We start from the raw sequence: 24,704 nt of genomic DNA, 5'->3' as shown, positions 1-24,704 counted from the left end.
ACCCCAGCTCACCAGGTGACGGTGACGACGGACGCCTCGCTGGAAGGTTGGGGAGCGCACACTCCAGAGAAGTCTCTCCACATCAACATCTTGGAGCTCCGCGCGGTGTCCTGGGCCCTCGGGTCCTTTCTTCCGTCCCTCAAGGGCAAGGTGGTGAGGATCTTCACCGACAACACCACCACGATGTTCTACATCCGGAAGCAGGGCGGAACCAGGTCCCCGGCCCTATCCAAGGAAGCCCAGGATCTGTGGCATTGGGCCGTCGCCCAAGGGATGTTTCTGGTGCCTCTTCATCTGGCAGGAATAAAAAACACGATCGCCGACTCACTCAGCAGGGAGCTGCGCTCGTGCCACGAGTGGGAACTACGCCAGGATCAAGTGGATCGACTCTTCCGATGGGGCGAACCCCAAATCGATCTCTTTGCGACGGCGACGAATTCCAAGTGCCAGAGGTTCGTCAGCAGGTTCCCCCAGCCGAGGAGCATGGGCGATGCTTTCTCGTTCCCCTGGGGCGGCCTATTTTTTTATGCGTTCCCTCCGCTGCCGTTGCTGCTCCGGCTCATCAACCAGCTCAGGAGGTCCTGGTGCAGGATGATCCTTGTCGCACAGGCGTGGCAGAGGCAGATCTGGTTCCCGGACCTTCTGGACTTGTCAACGTCCCCACCAGACAAGCTGCCGACGGACGCAGACCTTCTCTCCGGGTTGTGGTGAAGAATGGCGCCTCCTTCTCTGGAGTCGCTGAACTTGCAGGCCTGGCTCCTGCAGCACTAGAGTTTGGAGGGTACGACATCCCGGCCGACTGCAGAGAGGTTCTTGCAAAGGCCAGGGCGTCCTCAACTCTCAAGTGCTACGGACATAAATGGAAGAGGTTCTCTGTCTGGTGCCGTGCACAGAAGATTAACCCTCTGCGGATTACGGCCCCTCAAGTACTGCCATATACCTACTGTCGGTGGCCAAAGCTGATCTGGCTTACTCCTCCATCAAAATACATCTGGCTGCAATCTCCCGATATACCAGGACGACGGGACGGGCGTCCTTGTGGTCTCATCGCCTGGTGAAAGAATTCATGAAGGGACTATTCCGATCATTCCCGCCGGTGAAGACTCCTGCCCCGGCGTGGGAGCTTAATGTGGTGCTGACCAAGCTCATGGGCCTGTTTCTGTATGCGTTCCCTCCGTTGCTGTTACTTCTTAGTCATCAAACAACTCAGACGGTACCGATGCCGGGTGATCCTCGTCGCACCAACATGGCCGATGCAGATCTGGTACCCGGACCTTCTCAGCATGTCAGCGTCGCCTCCAGTGAAACTACCAGTGGTAGCAGATATTCTGGCCAGGGAAGGAGGCGCAATTCTGCACCACAACCCAGGTTCTCTGAACCTGAATGCGTGGCTCCTGCAGCCTTTGAGTTTGGTGGCTACGATGTTCCGGGAGACTGCAGGGAGGTACTCGCCAAGGCCAGGGTGTCGTCTACTTTGAAGTACTACAGACACAAATGGAAGCGCTTTGCGGCTTGCTGCCGGTCGCAGAAGATCAACCCTCTGAGTGTCACGGCCCCTAAAGTACTTCTGTATTTGCTGTCATTGGCTAAATCAGGACTAGCTCACACCTCCAAGGTACATCTGGCGGCTTCCTCCCGCTACACCAGATCTTCGGGACGGTCTTCACTGTTGTTGCACCGTCTAGGTAAGGAGTTCATTAAGGGACTGTTTTGCTCGTTTCCGCCGGTGAAGGCTCCGGCCGTGGCGTGGGAGCTCAATGTGGTGCTGACTAGGCTCATAGGGGCCCCATTCGAACCTATGCATTCAGCCTCGCTCAAGTTTCTGTCCTGGAAGAGCATGTTTCCTGTGGCCATCACCTCTGCAAGACGAGTAGGTGAGATCCAGGCCCTGTCATGCAAGTGACTGTACTTGACTTTCCACGAGACGAGGGTGGCGCTACGGCCGCACCCCTCCTTCATGTCCAAGGTTCCGTTGGAATTTCATCTCACCAAGCCCTTGGTGTTCCCTGTGGTTTTTCCGACGCCTTTGTCACCGGCTGGAAGGACTTTGCAGTCGCTGAATGTGGCTAGGTCGCCGAAGTTTTATGGTGCCCGCACGAAGAATTTATGGAAAACTTCTCCCCTTTTTGTGAACTTTGGTCCTGTGAACCATGTGAAGGTCCTGTCCAAGGCTTACATTTCCAGGTGGCTCTCTGGCTGTATCACTCACCGTCACCGGTTGGCAAACCGACCGCTGAGCTCATTCTACCAGAGTGATAGCTGCTACAACAGCGTTCCTGTCTGGTGTGCCCCTGCTGGACATTTGCAGAGCTGCTACATGGAGGACGACATACACCTTCACGAAATTCTACTGCGTCAACGGGGATTCCAGGGAGGAGTCAAGAGTTGCCCAAGCAGTGCTGCGCTACCTGTTCGCTTGAAGGTGAGCCTGCTGAGGAGGTAAGATATTGCTTCTGTTGAGCCTTGCCAACTCCTGTGGTTGTGCATGTGTGATCTGCTATGTATTCTTTATTCACGAGCATGTGAATCCATGCCAGACCCCATGTTGGCAAAGGAACATGTAACTTACCTGTAACTCTTGTTCTCCAGCATGGGTCTGGCATGGATTCACATGTGAACCCTCCCACCTGCCCCTCTGCGGCTCTTCTCTTGGTCCTTGTTAGGCAGAATCATATGCAGTACCCTTTGGGAACACTACACACAATTAAGGCTACAAGTGACAGTACAAATTCACCTTTGGTACAAGCATGTACTGCACAGTAAAGTGGTAGCTATGGCTGAGCAGCCATACATATCTCAAGAGTAAAGGGAGCAGTATTGGAAGTTACACAAAGGACAGTAATTACTATGGTTCAAACAAACACTAATTCAAGGTTTCTGAGTAAAATAATATACATTTATTTACACATTCATTTGTAAATCAATTCAAGTAAAGCAGTAGAAAAATCACTCTTAATATTCTGGACAAGCACACAATGAAGTCAAGGTTATACAAAATTAAGCAGCACCAACAAGTAAGTAGACGGGGCAATCTAGAAAAGGCTTGCTACAGTGAGGATTCATATCAATAGGCCTAGGCCAATGTTAATGGTTCAGAGTCTTTGCAGAGGATCACACAGTTCAGAGTAGTTTGTGGTTAAGTCTTTGCCAAGAGTTTGAATCGAAGTTGGTCGGAAGAAAAGTTACAAAAGAGTAGAGCAGGACAAGCCCTCGAATTGGCGAAAGATTTAAAACACTTTCACTGCGGTCAGATGGAACGAACAACTGGGTTTGAACAGTACCTTAGAAGAATTCTGCAGCTGAGGCAGAAGTTCCTGGCAGATCCTGCAGGCTCACTGTTCCTGAAGCGACTGTCGGACTGACGCAAAAGAGGAATACTGTAGGGTCTTGCACTGCCCAGGGAGGAAACCAGCAGCAGAGCAAAAGCAACGTATAAAAGGTGCGCTCCTTAAAACCCAAACAGGGTCCGGTCCTCTTGGCTATCCGGTTCACTGGAGGTGTGCACAGCAAATTCGACCAGGGGAGGGAGGCCGTGCTTGAAGTTTGGCGAACTGGTTGGTCCCACCAGCTCAAGGGAAGAAGATTCCTTTCAGATCTTCTTTGTTGTCAAAGTTTGGAGATTCGGACCCGCAGCAGGGCTTCACCGGAAGGTTCAGTCGTGGTAGTGGTTCTCTTCCTTCAGCTTCTCTTCGGTTCTCTCGATCCAGTGGCGCCTCTGCCTTCCAAGTCCCAGAGACCTGAGACCTGCTTCTAATGCAGTTTCCCCCCATTCATACAGCCTGGCTGTCCATCACACACAGGGTGGCTGTCCTGGCAGGACAGTCACCTAACCAATCAAACAAGAGTGCGACTTGGGTTTCCAAGGGAACCCTGTGCAGGGGTCCTAAAACCACTCCCCCCACATCCTGTCTACCCAGACTCTCGGGCGCCTAAGGAGGGCTTCTGTGCAGAAGCCTGCCAAAGGACGGCGAACAAAGGAACCAAACCTGGCCTGGAGCGCAGAGTAAAACAAGAGAAAGACCTTTACAAAAAGAAATGGCAAATAAACCCAGCCGCAACCAAATAAAAGTAAATGGGGTCCAGCGGATTTAAGTTTGAGGCTACTAACATAGCCTAAAACAGTACAATGGCTATTTTCATAGACCGCGGTAGGAAAAATATGGTAGATGCCACTGCCACCAGCCAAATCTTAATGAAAGGGGAACGAAATAATGTTCCGTGAGAATAGACAAAGGGATAACTATTAACCCTTTCCAGTACTCTGTGATAATTTGTACCGGGTCTGTGAATTTAAAAAGACTAATAAAGTCAATGGCAAATTTACATGTTCTGGGAGACAGTAGTCCGTCCCAAAAAATGGAGTTTAAAGTGGGAAGTCTGAAAAAGACAACCGTGTGTCACTGCACTAAAGGTGCTGTGTGACACACAGAAAGAAAATATGCCTCTGGGGTAGGTGAGGCTCCACATTCTATGAACACAATGTTACACACATGTAAGAGTGGGGGGAAAAAAGGCTCACACTCAGGTGAAAAAAATAAATCGTAGAAATCCAGCAAAGCTGCTGAGGGACTCGGTAGGTAAGGGAAATTAGCCATTCTGGAGAATTCTCCCTAACAGTCCCACTGCCACGTTATGTGCTACCAAATCTGAAGATAGCTGCCCAAGGAGGGGCTTAGGTAGAGGGCCGTCATTGACTGGGGGCAGTATGACCCATACCTCAGTGATTGGTTTATAGGAGAAAGACTGTTTACAAACGAAACTGAAAGTTTTTTCTTTTACCGAGGATTCCCAGCCTGACTGGGAATATTCATGAGCATGTGGATCCATGCCAGACCCTTGCTGGAGAACAGTTACAGGTAAGTTATCCATCGTGGCCCTTTCATTACCAATTGGGGGATAATTGTTAGCAGTGGGTGTGAGAGCTATGTCGGCCAGGTCTAGTGGTGCAGTTTCAATTAAATTTACATCGGCACCGAGCAGGAAACAATTTTTAAAAAAGTGCTTTTTTTGCCACTGGGTCAGCATTACTTTCTATATCACATAACAGGTTGCTAGTTTCAGAGAGAATTATGTACACCTCCATAATGGGCTTAAACATGTTGTAAAGCTTGAGGCCTCAGTCATCGCTTTCCTCTTTGGCATATTTACAAAAAGTTAAAAGGCAATAAAAAAACAAAGGAATGGTTATAAAATTGTCTAGTATATTCTAGGTCTAAGTGAAAATGCAGTCTAATAAAAAAGAGGACCTATGGCAAGATTATAGTCCACAAAAAGAAGAAATATCCAGAGAACCGTCAAGGCCCGTCGCCCCCCTTGCTCCCTGTGAGGTGGCTTTCTGCTCACACTGTGACAGCCACTTGCTTGGAATATGGCAATAGTACAACGTTAACAAAACAGCCAAAGCCAGACCCCTTTTTATCGTTGCTATTTCCAGCTGGTATAATATGCTAAAGAACAAGGGTACAACGGAAGTGAGGCACGCGCAACTTAATGGGCAGCCTTAGTCGGTCTCCCCTCCCTCACTCCTGGACAATGTAAGACAAAATGCTTGGCTCGCCAATGTAACGATCCAAACGGGTGAAACTGCTCTAAAATTTGCAAAACAGTTAACTGTTAATCTTTCTCCAATGGTCTCCCGCAGCACATCAGGCCGCTAGTGTGGCTTACCAGCTCCTTTCGAGTAAGTCCTTAACTCCAGCACAGAAGCATCTCAGTGAGCCTTTCCAACCACCCACGGCGCCAAACACCAGCGGCACTCATAACCACACCTTGTCCTGCACTGGCTTCTCTGGCTCGACTTCCCTTGCCAGATTATGAAGGCAGATAAGTGGGTTGGAAAAGGCAATCTGGCAGAAAAGCAGCTCCAGTCTCCCAACAGCGGCGCTCAACACCATGTCCTTGTCATTCCATATTGGAGAATTTGTCAGTTGACTAGAACAGCAATAAACCACCATTTTGTTCACAGTATTTTTAAAGGTTTTGTCTATGTACCTTGATTATCCTTTTTGTAGAGTCTTGCATTTTAGTTTTCATCGTGATTGTTTGCTGTGTGTGTTGGGGAGAATTTTCATTTTAGTGTTTAATTCCCCCCACCTTAGAGACCCCCAGCTCTTTTGCTGAACTTCGGGACTTGGGGTTAAAAGTACAATGTGTTTTCTGTTTGTTTTTGGAGTCTGACAAACTCCAAAGGCATCATCTTTTTACATTGTGACACACAGCACCTTCAGTGCAGTGCCACAGTCAAGTCCTTTAGATTTCCCAAAGGTTTAAATACCTTCTGTTGGTTAAACTACTGTTTCCAAGAGCAGTAAAGTGAAATTGACTTTACTTACCTTTTTGTAACTTTGTAGACCCAGCACACACTATTTTACATAGTGTTGGGGAGGTTACTTAGTATCCCCTTTGTCTACTTTCTCATGTAACATTTCTATGTTGCCCTTTCTACAATTAATGGCTGGTGGCAGTGGTTTACCTTTTCCTACCGTGTGTGTTTTTACCACGGGCTGCAATTATAGCTGCAGTATAGCACACAAGTGTTCCCATTTTGTCAAAATGGCCTTGGTCTTCTTTTTTCGCCATTTCTTGTTGGAAAGGGGGTTCTTGAGATTTACTCTGCATGCCAAACCAGGTTTGGTCCCTTTGTTTGTTTTTTCCTTGGCGGGGTTCACTGCTGAAGTCCGCCTTTGGCTTCTGCATGTCTGGCAGGCCAGGACGCGAGGAAGATGCCCAAAACTCCCAGGAATGCACCCACAGGTGATTGGCCGGCTGGCAGTCCTTGGAGGACAGCCACCCTGCTGTGTGAGTTACAGCTGCGTTGCAAATGAATGGGTGAAACCTGCATAAAAGGCAAGGTCTTTTAGACCGAAGGCAGAGTCGACCACTGAACGAAGGAATCCGAAGAAGAACTTGGAAGAGATGCTTGCTGCAACTCCTGGACCGTAGGTTTGCCCGGTGAAGCCCTGCTGCAGAACGGACGCTCCGAATTTGCCTTGACTAGAGAAGCCCTGCAAAGGACGACTTCTCCCCTTGGATTGATGGACCAATCGACCCCAAGACAGACTCCTGGAAATCCTCTAGTTGCTGGCTGTACTTCCATTGCTGCTGCAGGAAACGTGTGCCAGGGAGAGGAACACCAGAATAGAGTGCATTGTCTTTAAGCAGGACCAGAGCTCCAGGATGATCCTCGGACCACCTCAAAGCAGGACTGGCCAAGTCTAAGCCACCGCAACACAGTGCTGGACCCCAGAAGCAAGGAAAGTGCACATGGTATCCAAGAACCGCAGTGGTGCTATTCATGAGAAGCAGAAACCGTGAAGTGCTGCTGATCTGAAGTTTGCCCATTGCTGCCTCTGACCGTCGAATCGTACTGCAGGAGTCCCCAGACGTCCCCACGACTGAGGCCCAAGACAGGATCTGCCATACTACCACAGGAACAGAAGCCAGCTGGAACCATTTTGTTCAGACCTAAGGTACTGTAAACTAAGGTGTACTTGCCTCTTGTTGGGTAACTTGCTTGCTCTCAGTTGAGACCTGCAGTTGTTGCCTTTTGCAGAGTTGCTTGCAGCTTTGCCATTACAAGCCTCCCAGCTTGTGGCCCAACAGTGATTTCATTTTCTACAAAACTCTCTAACATTGTGCGTCTTTTTAGTGCCTCAGCTCCCCTAGACTTTGCTCAATTGACATTGGCGGTCCTAGCTCCCTGAAGACTCTTCTAAATCTCTGACTTTGTGTTTTGATCTGTCCCTCCAAAAGTCATACATTCTTTACTTGTATAGCTGGGAAAGAGTTAATCTACATTGCATTGGGGGGTTCAAAAGTGCTTACCTGTTTGAGAAACTTGTTAAACCATTGTTTTGTCCTCTAAACGTTTCCTTTTGACACCAAACTCAGTATTTCTCTATGACCAGTGATATATCAATGTCCACAGTGTCCTAGTTAAAGAAGTCCCCTCAGGGTGTATGAAGTGTCTGCTGTGTGCCATCCCAAGCGGGTATCTACTGATTTATTGAAACTGAGAGTGTGAATTTTTGAAGTATATTTAAGTGTTACTTATTTGCTCCCTTCTAAAGAAGGCTTATTCAAACTAAATGAATAAATAATGGTTTAGTCAAGAAACCTTGAGTGTACGTGTTTGGATATTTGTCACTGTGAAACTCTGTTACAACCCTACAGCTCACATTGACGACTCTTGAGATAATCATGGTTGCTCAGTCACTCTACCAACTTGTGTAGTACATGCGTATACCAAAGGTTGGGTTAACTATTGCCAAGAGTACAAGGCTGGTGCAGTCTCCCACAGGGTACTGTATACAATCTTGCCCAACATGTGTATTGTCTTTTGCTGCAGTATGCATTTATTCATTATCTTGGTTTATTCAGTACATCAAATTTACTGGGGAAGAAAATTTAACAAATTCTTTCAAAACTTTTTCCCTTCTCCGTTAGTATTTGCAAACGATGTATTCGAAAGATGGATCATCACTGTCCATGGGTGAACAATTGTGTGGGAGAAAAAAATCAGAGGTTTTTTGTTCTATTTACTGTGAGTATTAATCCATTTTAATGTGGGTACTTAATTAAAACGCTAACGGTGGACCTATGCCTAGCTACAGACAGTTGTGATTATGGTCTGGTAACAAATCATGCAAGATAGAAAGATGCTATTATTTTACATGCTTTTATATGATAATTCTGAGCACATTCTTCGAGGCGCATAACACTATAGCCCTTACTGTTGTAAATGTTTTATATCTTGTCCAGTACAGATATGTATTTTAACTTTACCCATTAGTCTATATATGTTTCCAGAGTACCATTTGAATTTCGGCAGCTGGTGCCTTTGTCCATATCATTCATGTATTCTTATAAAAATGCAGGCTCTGCAAATTACTTTCCTTTACCCCATGGCAATGAACAGAAAAGACATGTATACTTTTAATACTATATACATGTGTTATAACTGTATAACAGCATCTCTATAGAATGTCATGATCGAACTACAACAGTTGTATCCAAATCCTTGTGAAGCATATATACATCGATTGTGCCTATTATGCAATTTGTATAGTCCAAGGAAGGCGGGTTTCAGCAACCCATTTGGATCCATGACTCCATGCAATCGCAAAGAAATCGCTTTGAATTCTGCCATTCTTTTTTTTGCGTTTTCCACTGTGAAGTGACAGAGCATAAGAATAACGCTTGCCAGCTCCTTGGTCTCTATCCAGAATGTTGCCACCTATCATCTAGTAAGAATGAATATACTGAATATATCAGCGAAGCACCAAGTAGACTTCACGGATCCCTGAGGGATTGTGTGCCACAAAGTATCCTACCAACCTTTTATTTATAGATTTAAGATTCTTGTAATGCACGCGGCATACCAATCAATCATATTTTATTTTGACATTGCATCATAAAACTATGTAGCACAAATTACAAAACATTCATAATATTGAACAAATCGCCTTACATAGTTGTAACCTAATATTAGTGTGTTTGTCTTTGTGTATACCTTAAATATTAAAACAACCTAGAATGATTCAAGTTGCATAACCAATTCAGAATGCATTTTCAAGGCATGTCTACTCAGTTAACTAGTGCTTTCGCTGGGGTATACATCATTAAATCCTTATCACATCCCCCAGCCAATTTTAACTAAAGAGGACCTACATTATTAAGCTTTTTGAAGTTACCTTGTTACAGAGTATAATGTTATATTGCATCTAATCTGCATGTCGTTTTGCAGTATTCTTCTGCCATAATGAGGTTCCTTATCCAGTTTATCACAGGCTTTTAAATTCTGACTGCGCACAGTATTGGAGGTATAAGAACATAAAGGCATAAAATGTTGCCTAGCCTCCTTAGTAGATCTACACGCTGGATATACGTCTGCTAGGGTATGGTTTCAAACCTACAGGATAGTAGCAGCTGGAAAAATTCCCAGATGAAACTTAGTAAATAACAAAAATGCATAAGGGGAGGCCATGTCACCTAATTATTTCACAGTATACTGTGTGTTCATTAATGAGCTACCCTTGCTTTTGCTAATATGCTGGTACTCAGCCCAAATACAGTAACTATTTCTTACCCTAAGAAGACCCTAGGATTTTCCCAAAACGCATACAGGTCATTCATTCGCAATGGGAGTCGCCTGTGTGCAAACCAAGTAACCATTCCCTTCTTGGACCAAAACTGCCACATATCTTCTGTACATATAAATAAATGAGGGGATGACAAAAGTTTTAACCAATATATAGTTGGTTTCAATAGGGCCAGCCCATTAAACTCAGCCAATCTAGCAGTCCTGGTTTGAGTCAATCGGGTGTTTCTTTGGCTCCAGAGTTTGGCTTCATCCAATGATGCTTGCCATGCTTTCAAACAGTTGCTCTTTAAGTCTGGATTAATGGAGTGGTTCCTATGTGACCAAGCAAATCTAGCAACGGTGCCCCTGTACTTTATCAAAGTCACTTTACTTTTCATCACATGTGCATTCTGGCCCCTTTTTGGGGTAAAAAGAAGGCCTACGTAATCTTAAGAGTTCGCCTGTTCCAAAATACATCCATTGATTTGTTCACATAATTTACTTCCAGATTTTCTTTTCCCCAAGCATATATTACCTATGTTTTGTTGTAATTGATCTCCAATCCTTAAAGTTGACACCTATCAGCAAATGGCCTATGTTTTTTTTTTCTAGGCCAAATAAGAGGAGACTTATTTCGTTAACTTTCAGGATAGGCGCATCTGTGGGCAGAGAAATAATTCCATCAGTAATGTCTTTTATGTATGAGGGAAATAGTAGGTGCAAGAACACATCAGGTTTAACATCTTTTTTAACATGAAAGCTTTGTGTGCATTTGCCGCATAGACTCCAAATCACCATAGCATATTTGTCTGCATACATGCCGATTATCAGATCCAAGTATTGCCCATTGGAGCTGCATCTCCTCAGAGTAGACCATAGATTGTTTCATGATGCGTCATCAAATGCCGTTTTCAAATCCAAAAAAGACATGTAAAGGTGCATCTTTTTTAGGAACACGTTGTTAGGGAGATTTATCATTTTTGTGCTTCAACCCCTCCTCTTGTGAGACCCCCACCACTTTGCTGGACTTCTGGACCCTTTTCTTTCAATCCTGAATGAGTGGAGCTTTTTTCCTCCCATTCATTCTTGTGGGCTCTGTCTTTTGGAACTCTATTCTTTGTATTCTACCTGTACCATGGAGTCTGTCTGCTCCATAGCCCTTTAAGGCATCTGTGTTTTTACAACTTCTGCTGAGCAGTGTTGGTGGGGACCCTTGGGGTCCTCCTTTAAGATTAATTTCCTATTTCATCAAGTAACTTCAGTTCTTAAGGATAGAGATACTTAGACTATAGTGTTTTGTGAGAGATACTGAGAGATTGGCACACACTACCTTCAGTGGAGTATCCCTGTTCTCTCTGCTCACGTGCATTTTTAGTCACATGGACAATGACCAAATTATGGCTGGTGGCAGTGGACGGGTTCTACCAACAATTGCGTATATTTTGTACCGCAGGCTATGTCCATAGCCCCGGTAGAGCACAATAGGGGCACCCAAGTGAGGCTACTGGGCTGATAAGCAAGCTGACCACTGGAAATAGAAGAAGCCGACCAGAGACGCCTGCAGACCCTTTGCAACACAGAGAAGTGACCATTGCTGCCTTGACCCTGTTTTCTATGTGACAGAGGAGCTCAGAAGAGGACTTTCTTCCCTTAGGCTGGTGGGAACAACCAGTCCCAAGACTAACTTTGAAATAAGCCATCTCCCAAGGCTGTATGAGCTTCTAGAGCTGCGGAACCCCCATACCAGGAGACCTGCTGCCCATTTCGAGTGCATCGTCCTGGAAAAGACGAATCTGTCCAAATCTATGCTGAACCCATAAGCACACTTCAGAGGTCCGATACAACTCACCCTGACCTCCTCACCAGAGCATGGGACTGAAGGAAGCGAAGAAGATTGACCGGATGATCTGTGTCCTTTTGTTGGTGTGCTTCAGAAAAGGTGCCAAAACCGCAGAGTGAACCAAGAAGTTGCTGAAAGTCATCCACAGGTCCTCCCTCGAGACTGTTGCTAAGAGATCCCGTCCACTGTCCTGCCTTCAAGTCACCCACCCAAGGAATCCAGGGTTCGGGTCCAGAGCTGCAACATCGTGGAGCATCTAGTACGCACATTTTCTTCTAACGTAACATACTGGTGGGGGAAAAAATTGTATTGCTTACCTGACTCCAAGAAGTCGCTCCAGAGCGTTGGAGTGCATGTAGAGGTGTCCAGGACAACACCCTCTTACCTCAGAACCAAGCCGCTGCTTGTGTCCCCTTCCCAAGTCTGTTTTAAGGTCTCCCTTGTTAGTTGTTAACTTGCTGCTTCAATAACTCTAGAAACTGGAAGAAATCCATAGGAACTCTACATAATTCGCTGCTTGTCAAGACTTCAAGTCCTCTCCGAACTGCCTTTAGCTAGGGTTATGTTTTTGGACTTAAAATACTTACTAGCCAAAGAAACTGCCTCTAGTACCTTGAACTAAGCTTTTGTTGCACCAACTATTCATTTTCCTCCCTTTAAGTGACTTTACTATATGTGTGTGCAGAATAAATGTACTACCGTATATACGGTTGAAAACTGCATGAGAGCGCAGTAACTGATAATACGATAACATTCTTTTCCCTTTCTAATGTTGCTACAAACGTAACCGCCAACAAACAAGTCAAATTGCCATTTCAAGTGTATTAAGTAATCCGAAGTGTTCTAGTATAAATGTCTGAAGTAGTTAAGGTGATTCTGGTGTAAATATAATATTTTATATAACTATTTGTGTGAGTGCTTCTTTGTTGTGTCTGTCTAGCTAAGATACAGTGTCCTTATCTACAGCTTACATCTTCCTCTTAAAATAAGCCTGACTGAGACTAAGAGTTTGGGATCTACACACCACTGGGATAGCTTAATAAACCCTAACCCATTCCCCACCCCCACATATCCCCCTTCAAGGACGCCTGACACCTCCCGGTTGTCGTCAACAGGCTGAGATCGGACCACCAGCTGGGACAGTCGCTCCCTGTCTATCACTTAACCATCCTCATTGCCATTGAGCCCTCTCACGCTGGGCCACATCGGTTTAATCTACTTGCGGCCCCTGTGGGTCCCACACAACCACTCCTCTACGTTACAATGCCATGAACCAACAGGGGCACTCCCACAGCCTTTTCAACACCATGAAATCCTTTCAAAACCGCATCTTTCACAAGTATCAACATTACTGTATTCCCAGTGTACTTCAACTGTTCACCACGGGTGACGCGTTCATCTTCCTGTACCTCCTGGATCCAGGCATATGCCTCTTCCTTGGCCCATTAATGCACCATCGTCTATTGTCATCTGATCTTTCGCCCTTGTTCCTCTCACTGTCAGATCCACCCAGCAGCTCGCTCATGTGCCTGCGAATGTCTCAGTCTGTCATCAGCCTGTGTTTGTGTCCATCCAATTAAAATGTGAGGGAGAACGGAAAGCCCCATCTGTACGGCACTCCCTTTTCTTTTAGCAACTTCGTCAGGGGCACAGACCTTCTTCTTGCCAGGGTCAATGAGGGTAAATCTTGGAAAATTGTAACTCAAGCCGAGCCATAGGTGATCAGGCCCTTCTGTTTCTCTTTCTCAATGATTATCATTTTGTCTGCGTAGTTAAGGAACCAAGCTAGGACTGACCTGAGGCCCCCCAGTAGCCCACCCCATCCGATGTATCCTCTCGATCTTCTCCTCGTCAATGGTGTCATCAGAAACCAACTTCAGAACCTCCATGGAGTTTTTTCAAGTCTTGCTCTGATTCCCTTTCTCTGTCCGGGATTCCGAAGAGCCCAGGGTTATTCCGCCTTTTACGATTTTTCAAATCGTCCATCTTCCGGAATTCCTCCTCCCGGCTTTCAGTTTCTGACATCCGCAGGTCCATATTTATCTCTAAGGTGTCCAGGGAGGTTTGATTGTTTTCGACTTCTTCCAACTGCTCCTTCATCTCATCTATCCTCTGGGTAACCTTGTCAACTCTGCTTCCAATGTCTGCCCTCGTCTTCCTTATTTCTTCCATCAGGGCGCCGCGTCCTTTTTGGTAGCTGCTGATTCCTCTGATGTTGTTGCCATTTTACTCTGCCCCGGGGTCTCGGGCAGTTTGTCATGTACTTGCTTGTGGCTAACCTCTGCTTTGCCGCCATGCACCGCAGCCTGTTGTCCAGTGCGTGCCCCTTTTATGCTGTTTGGGCCTGTCCACCGCTCCGGGTGGTAGATGACGAGACTGTCCCTTCAAAGGCACGTGCTCCTCATAGGCTGTTGCTCCCCTGCCGCAACCCCCGTGGTGGGCACACGAGTCAGATTCGGGGGCGCATACCACAAAGGTCTGATTTTGGGGGGATCCACCCTCCACAACTCTCCAGTCCTGTGTTACCGCTTGGGAGGGGGGGGGAGCGCTCTTCACAGGGCCATCCCCGGTGTACTGATTTGAGCGATCTCTGGCTCAGCCCCACATGCTTACAGTCCCGTCTGCACCGTGGGGGTCTTCCTTTACTTTACTCTGTACCTCCAGTGTACCTCTCCTCCACGTGTGCAGGACCCTGGGCCGGCCGACTAATAAACTCCTCTGGCTCACTCCCCACTTAAGTGTGGTGTTTCCTGTTTGCCAGATGGGCCCATGTCTAGAGCCCTGCAAAGAACTGTCCGAGAGTCTCTTCTGGCAGTGGCTGCCGATCCCCAGTCTGTGCCAGGGAGGCGGGCACACGCCCCAGAACTGGGGGCCTACATACCACTTCGCCAACTGTGGGAAACTACCTCATTCACTGGAGGTCTTGAGATCCGGACCCACCGCCTTCCCGATTGTATTACGTGAGGGAAGGCCCAGACCCGAGCCGTACTGTTGCTCCCACCCAGAGGTTGTCCCATTCGACCCTGTGATCAGGCTTGGCCCCTGCTGTGGTCTGTATCAGGCGGGCTCCTCCTGTCCTGTCAGATTATGTGAAACAAATGTGGATGTCCCAATTCACCACTTATTTGCTCCAAGGCTATGTGAATGTATGTGAAGGGGGCTTGGCTCTACTTATGGATTGCTTTGGTAAGCAGTATCAAAGCTGGGGGAAGCTCTGCACTTTATCTCCCCAAAGTGTTCATATGGTTCTATTCATTGGTAGGTAGAGGCACCCTCATTGGCGCTTGCACCTCTCCAGTCCCCTGTGGCCAAGCTGTTGCCACAATCAAATGCTGGAGGCCGAGGGAACATTCTTGGCATGGGGTATTCACGAGGCATCCATCCCGTCTGTTTAGGGCTTTAAAATATCCTTCCTCTCAGCTGAGCACATCTTACTTGGTAGGAGCTCTGTCGTTATCTCGTTCGCCTCGTAGCCGCCATTTCCCTCCAGCACTGTGTACTAGCCCACAACTCTTGTGCTCCAATCTGCATGAATCCTAGTCCCTCACCAACGGGCACGGTCCACGCCCCCCTGGATGGCTTGCAGGCTGTGCTCCTATGGTGTCCCGACACATTCCCAGCCCCTCGGGCCTCTCACTCGGCGGACCGCGGGGTGGGGGCCAAAAGGAGTGACGGACCTTTACACACACACAGGGCGAAGCACCTACTGGGTTCTGGAGGGGGGTCACACGCTTTCCTCTCTGGCTGGCCCTCCACTCTTCTCCTGGTTCCAGTCCCTTCCGCTGGCTTTTGGTCACCACGTGCTGCTCCTCGGAACCATCGCAGTGGGGAATCCACTCCACAAAGTTCACCAGGCTCATATTCCACTGTTCCAGGGGTGATTCTTTCCGCTTTTTTTGGACCAGTTGTGCCGCAGTCTTTCACCAACGCACACTTCAGTTTTCGTGCCCGGCGGTGACAATAAGCGGGGCTCATGCCGCTTAACAGTCCCGGGTAGGGAAGAGAACACGCTTGTGCAACTTCCATGAGTTGGGGCCCAATAGGCATTACACCAACCCCACAAAGTTTGATAATGAAGGGTTTCAAAATGTTACTTTTGAGTCTGTGTCTATTCTGATACCATGCCTGTCTCACAGATGCCAACCCTAGTAAAAAATGCTTAGTAATGCTTTCGCAACTCGCTTGGCAGTCACTTTTTCAGTGGGATGGCTTCAGGATATGTGGTGGCATTATCAACAGTCACCAGATTAAACCTGCTTCCAGAGGATGTAGGAGCATCAAGTGGACCAGCCACGTCAATCTCTACCCTCTCAAATGGTATACCCACTACAGGAAGTGGTACCACTGGCTCTTGATTTATTGTTCCACATTTGCCAGATAACTGACAAGTTGTGCAACTCCTGCAGTGACTTTCTTTCTGGACCCCCATCTTAGGCCAGTAGAAATGTATGTTTTTCGTTGCCTTGGTCCGCTTGATACCAAGATGACCTGCAAGGGGGACTAAGACATAAAATAAGCAGCGTCCCATAATTTGCTACATAATTCAATGGGTTTGTTGAAAGGAGCTAATGGAGTGCGAGTCCAGTAGTATTCCTCGCCTCCACGCCCAAAACTGCCAGAGACCTGTGGGGGGTGCTGGCCAAGAAAAGTTCTTTGTTTAAAATGATCGCTGACCAGATGATCCTTTTACTAAGTCATTTCTGTTTGGCAACGGGTTAAAAAATAAAGTGAAGTCCTGCAAATTAATTCCTAAAATTCTCCGGCATGGGATCTAGCATGGATTCACATGCTTCTGTATATTGCCCGTCGTCAGGCTGGGAATCCTTGGTAAAAGAAAAAACTGTTTCACTTTCACATTAAAACTGTATTTCTCCTCTAAACCAATTGCTGTCCTCTGGGTCATACTGCCCCCATCCAATGACAATCCTCTCCCTAAGCCACGTCTCTGGCAGCCATCTTGAGATTTTTACCGCACACTTCAGGAGTCCTCAAGTTGCTCTCCGAGCTATTTTGTACTTTTTTCCAAGTTTTTCATGGAAAAGTTCTATTTCTATGTGCTCATATCTTCATCGGCTGGCAACAGGGATCGTTGTCTGTGAAGTTGCGTGCGCCCCTGAAGGGCGATTGTTCGTCGAAGATTCTGGTAGACTGTCTTGGACCTACTTCGCGCCCTCTGACAATTATGGAGGAGAAAAAGGTGAGGACACTTTACAGGCCCTGCACCCAATGCGGGTTAAGGAACGTATTAATGGAGGACAAAAGTGTCTATACTGCCTGCACCCGGACCACAACGTTGGGTGCGAGAGATCCCTGGCCTTCTCGAAGAAGATGGAGAAAGGCTGGTATAGCAGGCTGGCGTCAGGGCTCAAGTTGAGAAAGGCATCCGACCCATGCTCGGAGCAGGGTCATGCCTCACCCAGGACCAGTCTGTTCAAGGAGCGTGCTCCCTCCGGGAGGAGGTCAAAGTCCTTTGAGGACGCCCCATCCGTGGGGGTCCAAGACGAGGCCAAGAACCGCAAGACCGATTCTGCCTCGTTCGATGGTGATGCGGAACCCAGGTCGGATAGACCGCGATCGCCATACGCTTCAGCTACCCTGCCATCTGGTTCCGCCTCAAAGAGGTCCTCCACCCTTGCTAAATTACGGCAAAATTGGTGAAACAAAGGCCAGTTGAAGTGAAGGCCTCACAGGCTCATCGGGTGCAGCCAAAGATGCTGTCGACCGCTTCATCGGGCAACCACTATTGTGGGTGGTACCGACCCTGCAAGGGTGGTCCCTACATTGCAGAGAGTATCCCTGTCTCCCAGGCACGTAATGGCCGCCTCGGCAGCAGCAAAGGCTGTGGGCACCCCAGGGGGGGGAGGTGAGCGGGCCACTGGTTCTGTTCCCGGTACACAGCTCTCGGGAGGGAAAAGTAGGGGGTGAGGAGGCCCCAAGGTTTACATTCAGCCAATGGACTTCTCCTCCATGGACGATACCAAGTGCCCCTGTCCACACAGTCCACGAGGAGGATGACGGCGCAGGGCCTAGCACTCCATCATTCCCTCTTCAGCCAAGGGACATATCCATGGACATCCTGTCAACTCTCCACACCCTAGTGATGGAGATCCAGCAGTGGTTGCCTCCAGCACAGACACCTGTTCCGCAGGTCCCTGGCCTGCCTCCACACAAGAAGAGGAAGCGTCACCTGCCGCTGCTGCCTCAGCCTCCTCCACCAAGTCGGGACCAGACTCCAAAAGCATGCACGCTCTCCACCAGATGAGGTGGGATCCTTCCACTCGATCGCCAAGGCCTCAGAGTTGTTCCAGCTGGTGCCTGAGGAAACCAAAAAGGAGGGATTCTATATATATATATATATATATATATATATATATATATATATATATATATATATTCTTCTGATGTTTGTTAATCACATGCTGTGCATAGTCCGACATCCAGTGGTCACTGCAAAGGCAAGTTTACCTGGAAGGACAAGCATAAACGGTGTAAATGTTGCTTGCCCCTCGACCACAAAGAAGACAGCTGTGCGGCCTGTCGGCTCCTTAAGTCGAAGACTTTAAAAGACCGTAGGGTCAAAAGGTGGGCAGCCTACGCCATGTCTAGGTCTGATTCATCACCCGCAGCCGCCGAAAGTGACGAGGAATGTGACGACCCGACGTCCGTTTTGGAAGTCGTAGACCTCTCTAAGGAGCGTTCACGCTCCTCGTCTGTCCCCAGCCCCGACCAGCTCGGCTCACGCCCTGCTTATGGGGAGAACACCCTGGCGACAAGGATGCACACAGAAAACACTCACATAAACGCACAACCCACGATTCTTCCTCGACGAAGAGGGCATTGGCGCCAACAGAGACGCAGGTCCTACCGGCGGCCTCCTCAGACCGTAAGAGTCTGAAGCCCCCCCTGGCAAACGCGACTAGCGACTGGGCTACCCCAGATAAGGGTGCTATCACTAAACCGCCAGACGACGTGCACCGTCAGAGCGCCCGTCGGCGTAGACCAAGCGATGCCTGTAACGTTGATGCCGGAGGTACCCTCGACGGACAGTTTAGTTGTCGAGAGCCTGGCGTGGATGATTTCCACTGATAGCCAGAGACGGACGGCGAAAGAAACGTCGATCACCACTCATAAAGCCTGGGAGATGCCGAAAAGGTCAGAAGGAAGGCAGGAACCGCCCCCTCCGTCGAGAGGGACTCCTAGCCTACCAGAAGGCTTTTCAGAAGGCATAGGGAACCTCTCTTCGACGTTATGGGATAGGTCAAAGTGTTTTCTAACGGAAGGCCCTCCCTTCCCCTTCCTTAACAGCTCTGGGGTACCTCACGAAACCCTAGAGACTCCAGTTCTGTATGGACAAAATGGAGAGGTTTAGACTCTGAACCTTCCAACACCGAAAAGATCCAGAGAGGGACCTCAGGAGGATCCCAGGGCCAAGTACCCCAGGCTGTTTGATTTCCCCCTCCTCCCCCCAAGAGGATGTAGATTTGTATGACCTCACTGGAAAGGACCCCCACTTTCAGGAGGATGATGAATGCCTAGGCAATGAAGGGGAGCAAAACCTAGAGGAGGAAGGTTTTGACGGCAACCCGGATATGGGTGATGGGGGCTTCGGAGAAGACCCGGAAGAAGGCACTTCACAGCCCTGGCAGTCCCCATCAGCGTTTTTAGACTGACTCCATAAACCTGTCCCCACCCAAAGACTCCCCTATTAGGAATAGATCACCTATAGACGATCAACCTACCTTTTAATGCACTTCTACACAAGGCAGCAGCGCATTTCGAGATCGAGACCGGGGAAACTTCTCCTGACATCGACTTTGTAGAAAAGATCATTAAGGAGAAACCCCCTGTCAGCCAAACCATTCCCCTTCTCACCTCAGTAAAGAGACAAATTATTCCTTCACTATCCACTCCCGCGTTGATTAGATGGGACAACCCGAGGATAGAAAAATTATTTAGTCCTTCTCCATCGGACCCGTTATACATCAGGGGCCACTCTGTACCAGACTCCTTAGTGGTGACAAATACCAGAAAGAGAGCAGGGGTCCCGCTGTCAACTAGCGAGGCACCACCAGATAAAGAGGGTAAAAAATTGAATGCCCTAGGAAAGAGGATTACAGCCTCAGCTGCCTTTTCCGCAAGAATTGCCAACAACAACTCTCTGCTGGCAAGTTACGCAGATGCACAATGGAGCAAACTACGTAAGGACATTGAGGAGGTACCGGAACCCCTACGTACTCGGCTTCTAGCCACGGTGACTGAAGGGAACTTAGTCAACCAAAGTATTATTAAAAATAATCTGGATTCTGCAGAAACGGCTGGCCGTTCCCTAGTCCAAGGAATCCGTCTCAAACGCCATGTATGGCTACGTAATTCAGGCTTTAAACCTGAAACACAAGCATCTCTAATTAACAAACCTGTAGAAGATGTAAACCTCTGGTAAGGCGTTGGATGAGGCACTAGAGACCGCAAAGAAAGAATTTGACACGATCAAAACACTAGACCAAATTTCAAGGCCTCCCAACAAACATGGTTATGGCAACAAATGCTTTTTTCGAGGCCAACGCCAGCAGCAGCCGCAACAACAACAGCAGCAATACTCTGCAGGTAACTGGTCCTCTAACCAAGGCACCAGTAGACAATATGAACAAAGAGGACAATGTTGTGGCAAGGGAAGAGGTTGGGGTCCCACCCCTAGAGGTTCCCAAGCCACCAACACCAAATGACTCAAAGATTCGGGTCCCCTCCCATGCTTCGCCGGTCGGGGGGTGGTTAACATCCTTTCTTCCAGCATGGGAGGGTATAACATCAGACCGCTGGGTACTATCAACCATAGCCCGCGGTTACTGTATAGAATTCAACAGTTCCCCTACGTACAGACCCCCAAGGGGATGACGCATGTCGCCAGAACACCTCGCCATCCTTCTTCAAGAAGTGGACCAACTACTAGAAAAAGGAGCTATAGAGGTTGTGCCTCTATCCCAGGTAACGAAAGGTATTTATTCAGTGTACTTCCTTGTACGCAAAAAGGACTTAACCATGCGCCCTGTACTAGATCTGCGCCCAGCGAACAAATCTGTCAAACCTCAAAAGTTTCGTATGGTGACTCTACAGGAGGTAATCCCCCTACTTTCACAGGGAGATTACATGACAACACTGGACATGAAAGATGCATACTTTCATATTTTAATGTTGCCAGCGCACAGGAAATACCTCAGGTTCATGATAGAGGGCAAACACTACCAGTTCAGAGTGCTACCCTTCGGCATAGCATCAGCGCTAAGAGTATTCACGAAGGTACTGGCAGCGGCCCACCTGCGCAGGTTGTCCATCCCGGTATACCCTTACCTCGACGATTGGCTCATAACAGGGGATTCTTACGGAACATGCTTTTCAAACACCCAAAAGACTGTAGACCTTTTTGTTTCAACTGGGCTTCTCATCAACGAAAAAAAGTCCAGCTTAGACCCCAGCCAGATCAAACAATTCCTAGGGGCTCTAATTCGAACAAAGGACGGCCTTGTCTTCCCCTCCAACGAGAGGGTCTCTCCCACACAAATTGTTCTGTACCTGACTGACCTACTAGACTCGGGCTTGGTGTTTAACTCTATTAAAGTCCATTTAGCTGCACTTTCCGCATACACCACTTCCAAACTTAAAGTATCATGGTGGAAAGTCCCAGTTATTAAAGCCTTCATGGAAGGAGTGAAGAGGATCCACCCTGCCATAGCTAACCCCGCTCCCGGATGGGACCTAAGTGTGGTACTAACCAGGCTCATGGGGTCACCCTTTGAACCCATGCACAAAGCAACACTTAAAGACCTCACTCTTAAGACTGCTTTTCTAATAACTATCACCTCCATTAGGAGAGTAAGTGAACTACAAGCGCTCTCTGTACTAGACCCCTTTGCAACAGTTCACAAGGATAAGGTGGTTCTAAGCACACATCCTAGGTTTGCACCAAAATGTATCTCTAAATTCCATGTCAACCAGTCAATAGAACTACCAACGTTCTTTCAAAATCCTTCAAACTTGGGTGAGAAGAGCCTGCATACACTGGATGTTCGCAGAGCAGTGATGTTTTATATGGAAAGAACTAGACCATTGAGAAAGACTAATCAGTTCTTTGTCTCGGTAGCAGCAGGAAGAGAAGGAGATGCAGTTTCGAAATCCACTATTTCTAGATGGATTTTACAATGCATCACTCTGTTTCACTCTTGCTAAGAGAGAACTACCCTTCAAGCCAAGAGCACACTCCACTCGAGGCACCGGGGCTTCCATAGCTTTCATTGCAAATGTCCCTCTTGAGTCCATTTGCAAAGCGGCAACCTGGAGTTCTGTTCACACCTTTACAAAACACTACTGTCTAGATGCCCACTCTAGATCTGATTCCCAGGTGGGACAAGCAGTATTACGACATCTTTTCTCTACTGTTCCTTCTCACAACCCACCTCCAACTCTGGGTAGTGCTCGCTAGTCTATGCACAGCATGTGATTCTAAGCAGATTAACAAACATCAGAAGACCATGCATTACTTACCGTAAAAGCATTTCTTATGGTTGTATCTGCTTAGATTCACATGCGCCCACCCTTCCTCCCCGCTCGGATGGAAGGAACATAGACTTTCTTCTATATCTCTCTTTTCTGTACTCACGTACGTCTAATAAGCTCCCTCAGGACAGAAAAAATACAAACATAGGGACCTCGACGCGTGAGGGATTGTGGGTACACTGCACGTCACTATAGGGATAGTGTTACAGACACGCCTTGTCGACGTCCCCTTTTCGACTACGAAAAACAAAATGCATTGCTCCGCAGTGACCACTGGATGTCGGACTATGCACAGCATGTGAATCTAAGCAGATACAACCATCAGAAATGCTTTTACAGTAAGTAATGCATTGATATATTGGTTGAAAGCCACTAACCTTTGCCAAGCTGTTCGACAGTGAAAATCTGTTTGGGAAGGCGGTCGATGAATCCCTTCAAGTCATAAAGACGGACACGGAGACGGCGTGTTCCCTTGGCACTCTGCAGCAGCATAGCTCGTCGTCCTTTCGCTCCTCCAGGGGAAAATAAGCAGATAATCTGAGGGATACTCCACGTCATACAGACAACCTCCCCGCAGGAAGCCTACCGGGGTTGCTCCCATGCCTACAGTAGCAGTAGTCGTGCTTCCCCGTTGCCCACAGGTCAGGGTGCCAGTGCCTAAAAGCCTGAACCGGCCAAGACTTCTGGCCCCCACTCGTGCACCCCAGTGGCAGGCCGGCTGACTGGGTTTGTCAGTGAGTGGGAGAAGATCACCATTGATGGATGGGTGCAGGACGCTCTTGCCCAGGTACACACCTTGGAGTACCAATGCAGGAGCCCTCGTATTCCACTGGTTCTCTGTCAGGAGCTGCACATTCCTTTGCTCCTTGAAGTGGGGCGATGGAGCTTGTTCCCCAATGGCTTTGAGGCTCTGGAGTCTATTGCAGATTCTTTCTGGTCAGAGAAGACTGGGGTGCGCAGAGTTGGAGACCCATCGTAGATCTACACTGTCTGAACAAGTACCTGAAGTCCCAAAACTTCAGGCTGGTCATGTTGCAGAACGTGCTCGGCCAAATGAAGTAAGGGGGTTTCCTGATGCCTTTGGACCTAGAGGATGCTTACTTCCACTTCCCCATCCGCAGGAAACATCGAAAGATCCTAAGGTACGTGGTATGAGGCCAACACTACCAGTTCAATGCCTTACCGTCTGCTTTAAGTCAGCCTGAGAGTGTTCATAAAATGCCTTCCCCTGGTGGCGGCCGACCTGCATCTGCAGGGCATACACGTATACCCGTACCTGGCCAATTGGCTGGTGCACCCCCGCTCCCGGGAACTGGCTGAAGAGCACAAGAAGGAGACCGTCTGCAAACTATCCAAAGTCCTGCTTAATGCCATCGCATAATGCGCTGTTCCTCGTCGCGACACTCAAAACAGTGGCCTGCCTGGTGTCGCCCTCGGAGGAGAGACTAGAAGCCATTCCAGCAAAGGTGCAGCGACTGCTGTCGGCGGAAACGGCCACGGTTCATGCCATCAAGTTGTTGCTGGGCATGATGTCATCCTGCATGTACCTCGTCCGTCTCTGCAGGTTGCAGATGAGACCCCTACAGGAATTCTTGGATACATGTTGGATACAAGTGTCAAGCTTTGCAGACAAGATCCCCCTCAACCACAAGTTCCAGTGAGCGATGGTGGTCGGGGGTGTGCTCCTACATCGCCCAGGGATCGGGATTTCAAATCCCCTCCATGCCAGGGGATGGTCACCACGGATGCCTCTCTGGAAGGTTGGGGGGGGGGGGGGGCTGACACCGGACGTCTACACGCCAGAGGTCTGTGGCTTCCGGAAGAGAAGGATCTGCACATCAAGATCCTGGAGCTACAGGCAATGTTCTGGGCCTACAAGTCTTTCCTACTGGGAAAGGTGGTGAGGATCTTCACGGACAAAACCACCACCACCATGTTCTACATCAGGCAGCAAGGGGGCACTCGATCTCCAGCGCTCCCCAAGGAAGCTCTGTATTGTGGCACTGGGCCATCGGACAGGGGATGCTTCTCGTCCCGCTCCACCTTGGAGGCATCAAGAACACCATTGCAGACTCCCTCAGCAGGGAACTGCACCTGCAACTAGTGTGAACTTCATCAGGATCAGGTGGCCCGTCTGTTTGTCAAATGAGGCAGACCTCCGCCTATCATTTTGCCACGGAGGCGAACTCCAAATGCCAGAAGTTTGCCAGCAGATTACACTAACCGAGTAGCCTG

At 48.3% G+C, this 24,704-nt stretch overlaps 1 protein-coding gene across 2 annotated transcripts in view; it reads left to right on the top strand.

Moving 5' to 3' along the window:
- Positions 1 to 24,704, top strand: part of ZDHHC7 (zinc finger DHHC-type palmitoyltransferase 7) — a 468,302-nt gene that overhangs the window by 239,635 nt on the left and 203,963 nt on the right. For both annotated transcript variants that reach the window (XM_069636275.1, XM_069636276.1), the window contains one exon: positions 8,446 to 8,542. In XM_069636275.1, the coding sequence (XP_069492376.1) occupies positions 8,446 to 8,542 (97 nt within the window). The remainder of the gene's footprint in view (positions 1 to 8,445; positions 8,543 to 24,704) is intronic.

The sequence above is a fragment of the Ambystoma mexicanum genome, chromosome 1q, assembly GCF_040938575.1.
Source record: "Ambystoma mexicanum isolate Mex_15411 chromosome 1q, UKY_AmexF1_1, whole genome shotgun sequence".
Classification (NCBI taxonomy): Eukaryota; Metazoa; Chordata; class Amphibia; order Caudata; family Ambystomatidae; genus Ambystoma; species Ambystoma mexicanum.
The sequence above is the reverse complement of the archived record's forward strand: the minus strand, read 5'-3'. Positions and strand labels throughout refer to the sequence as shown.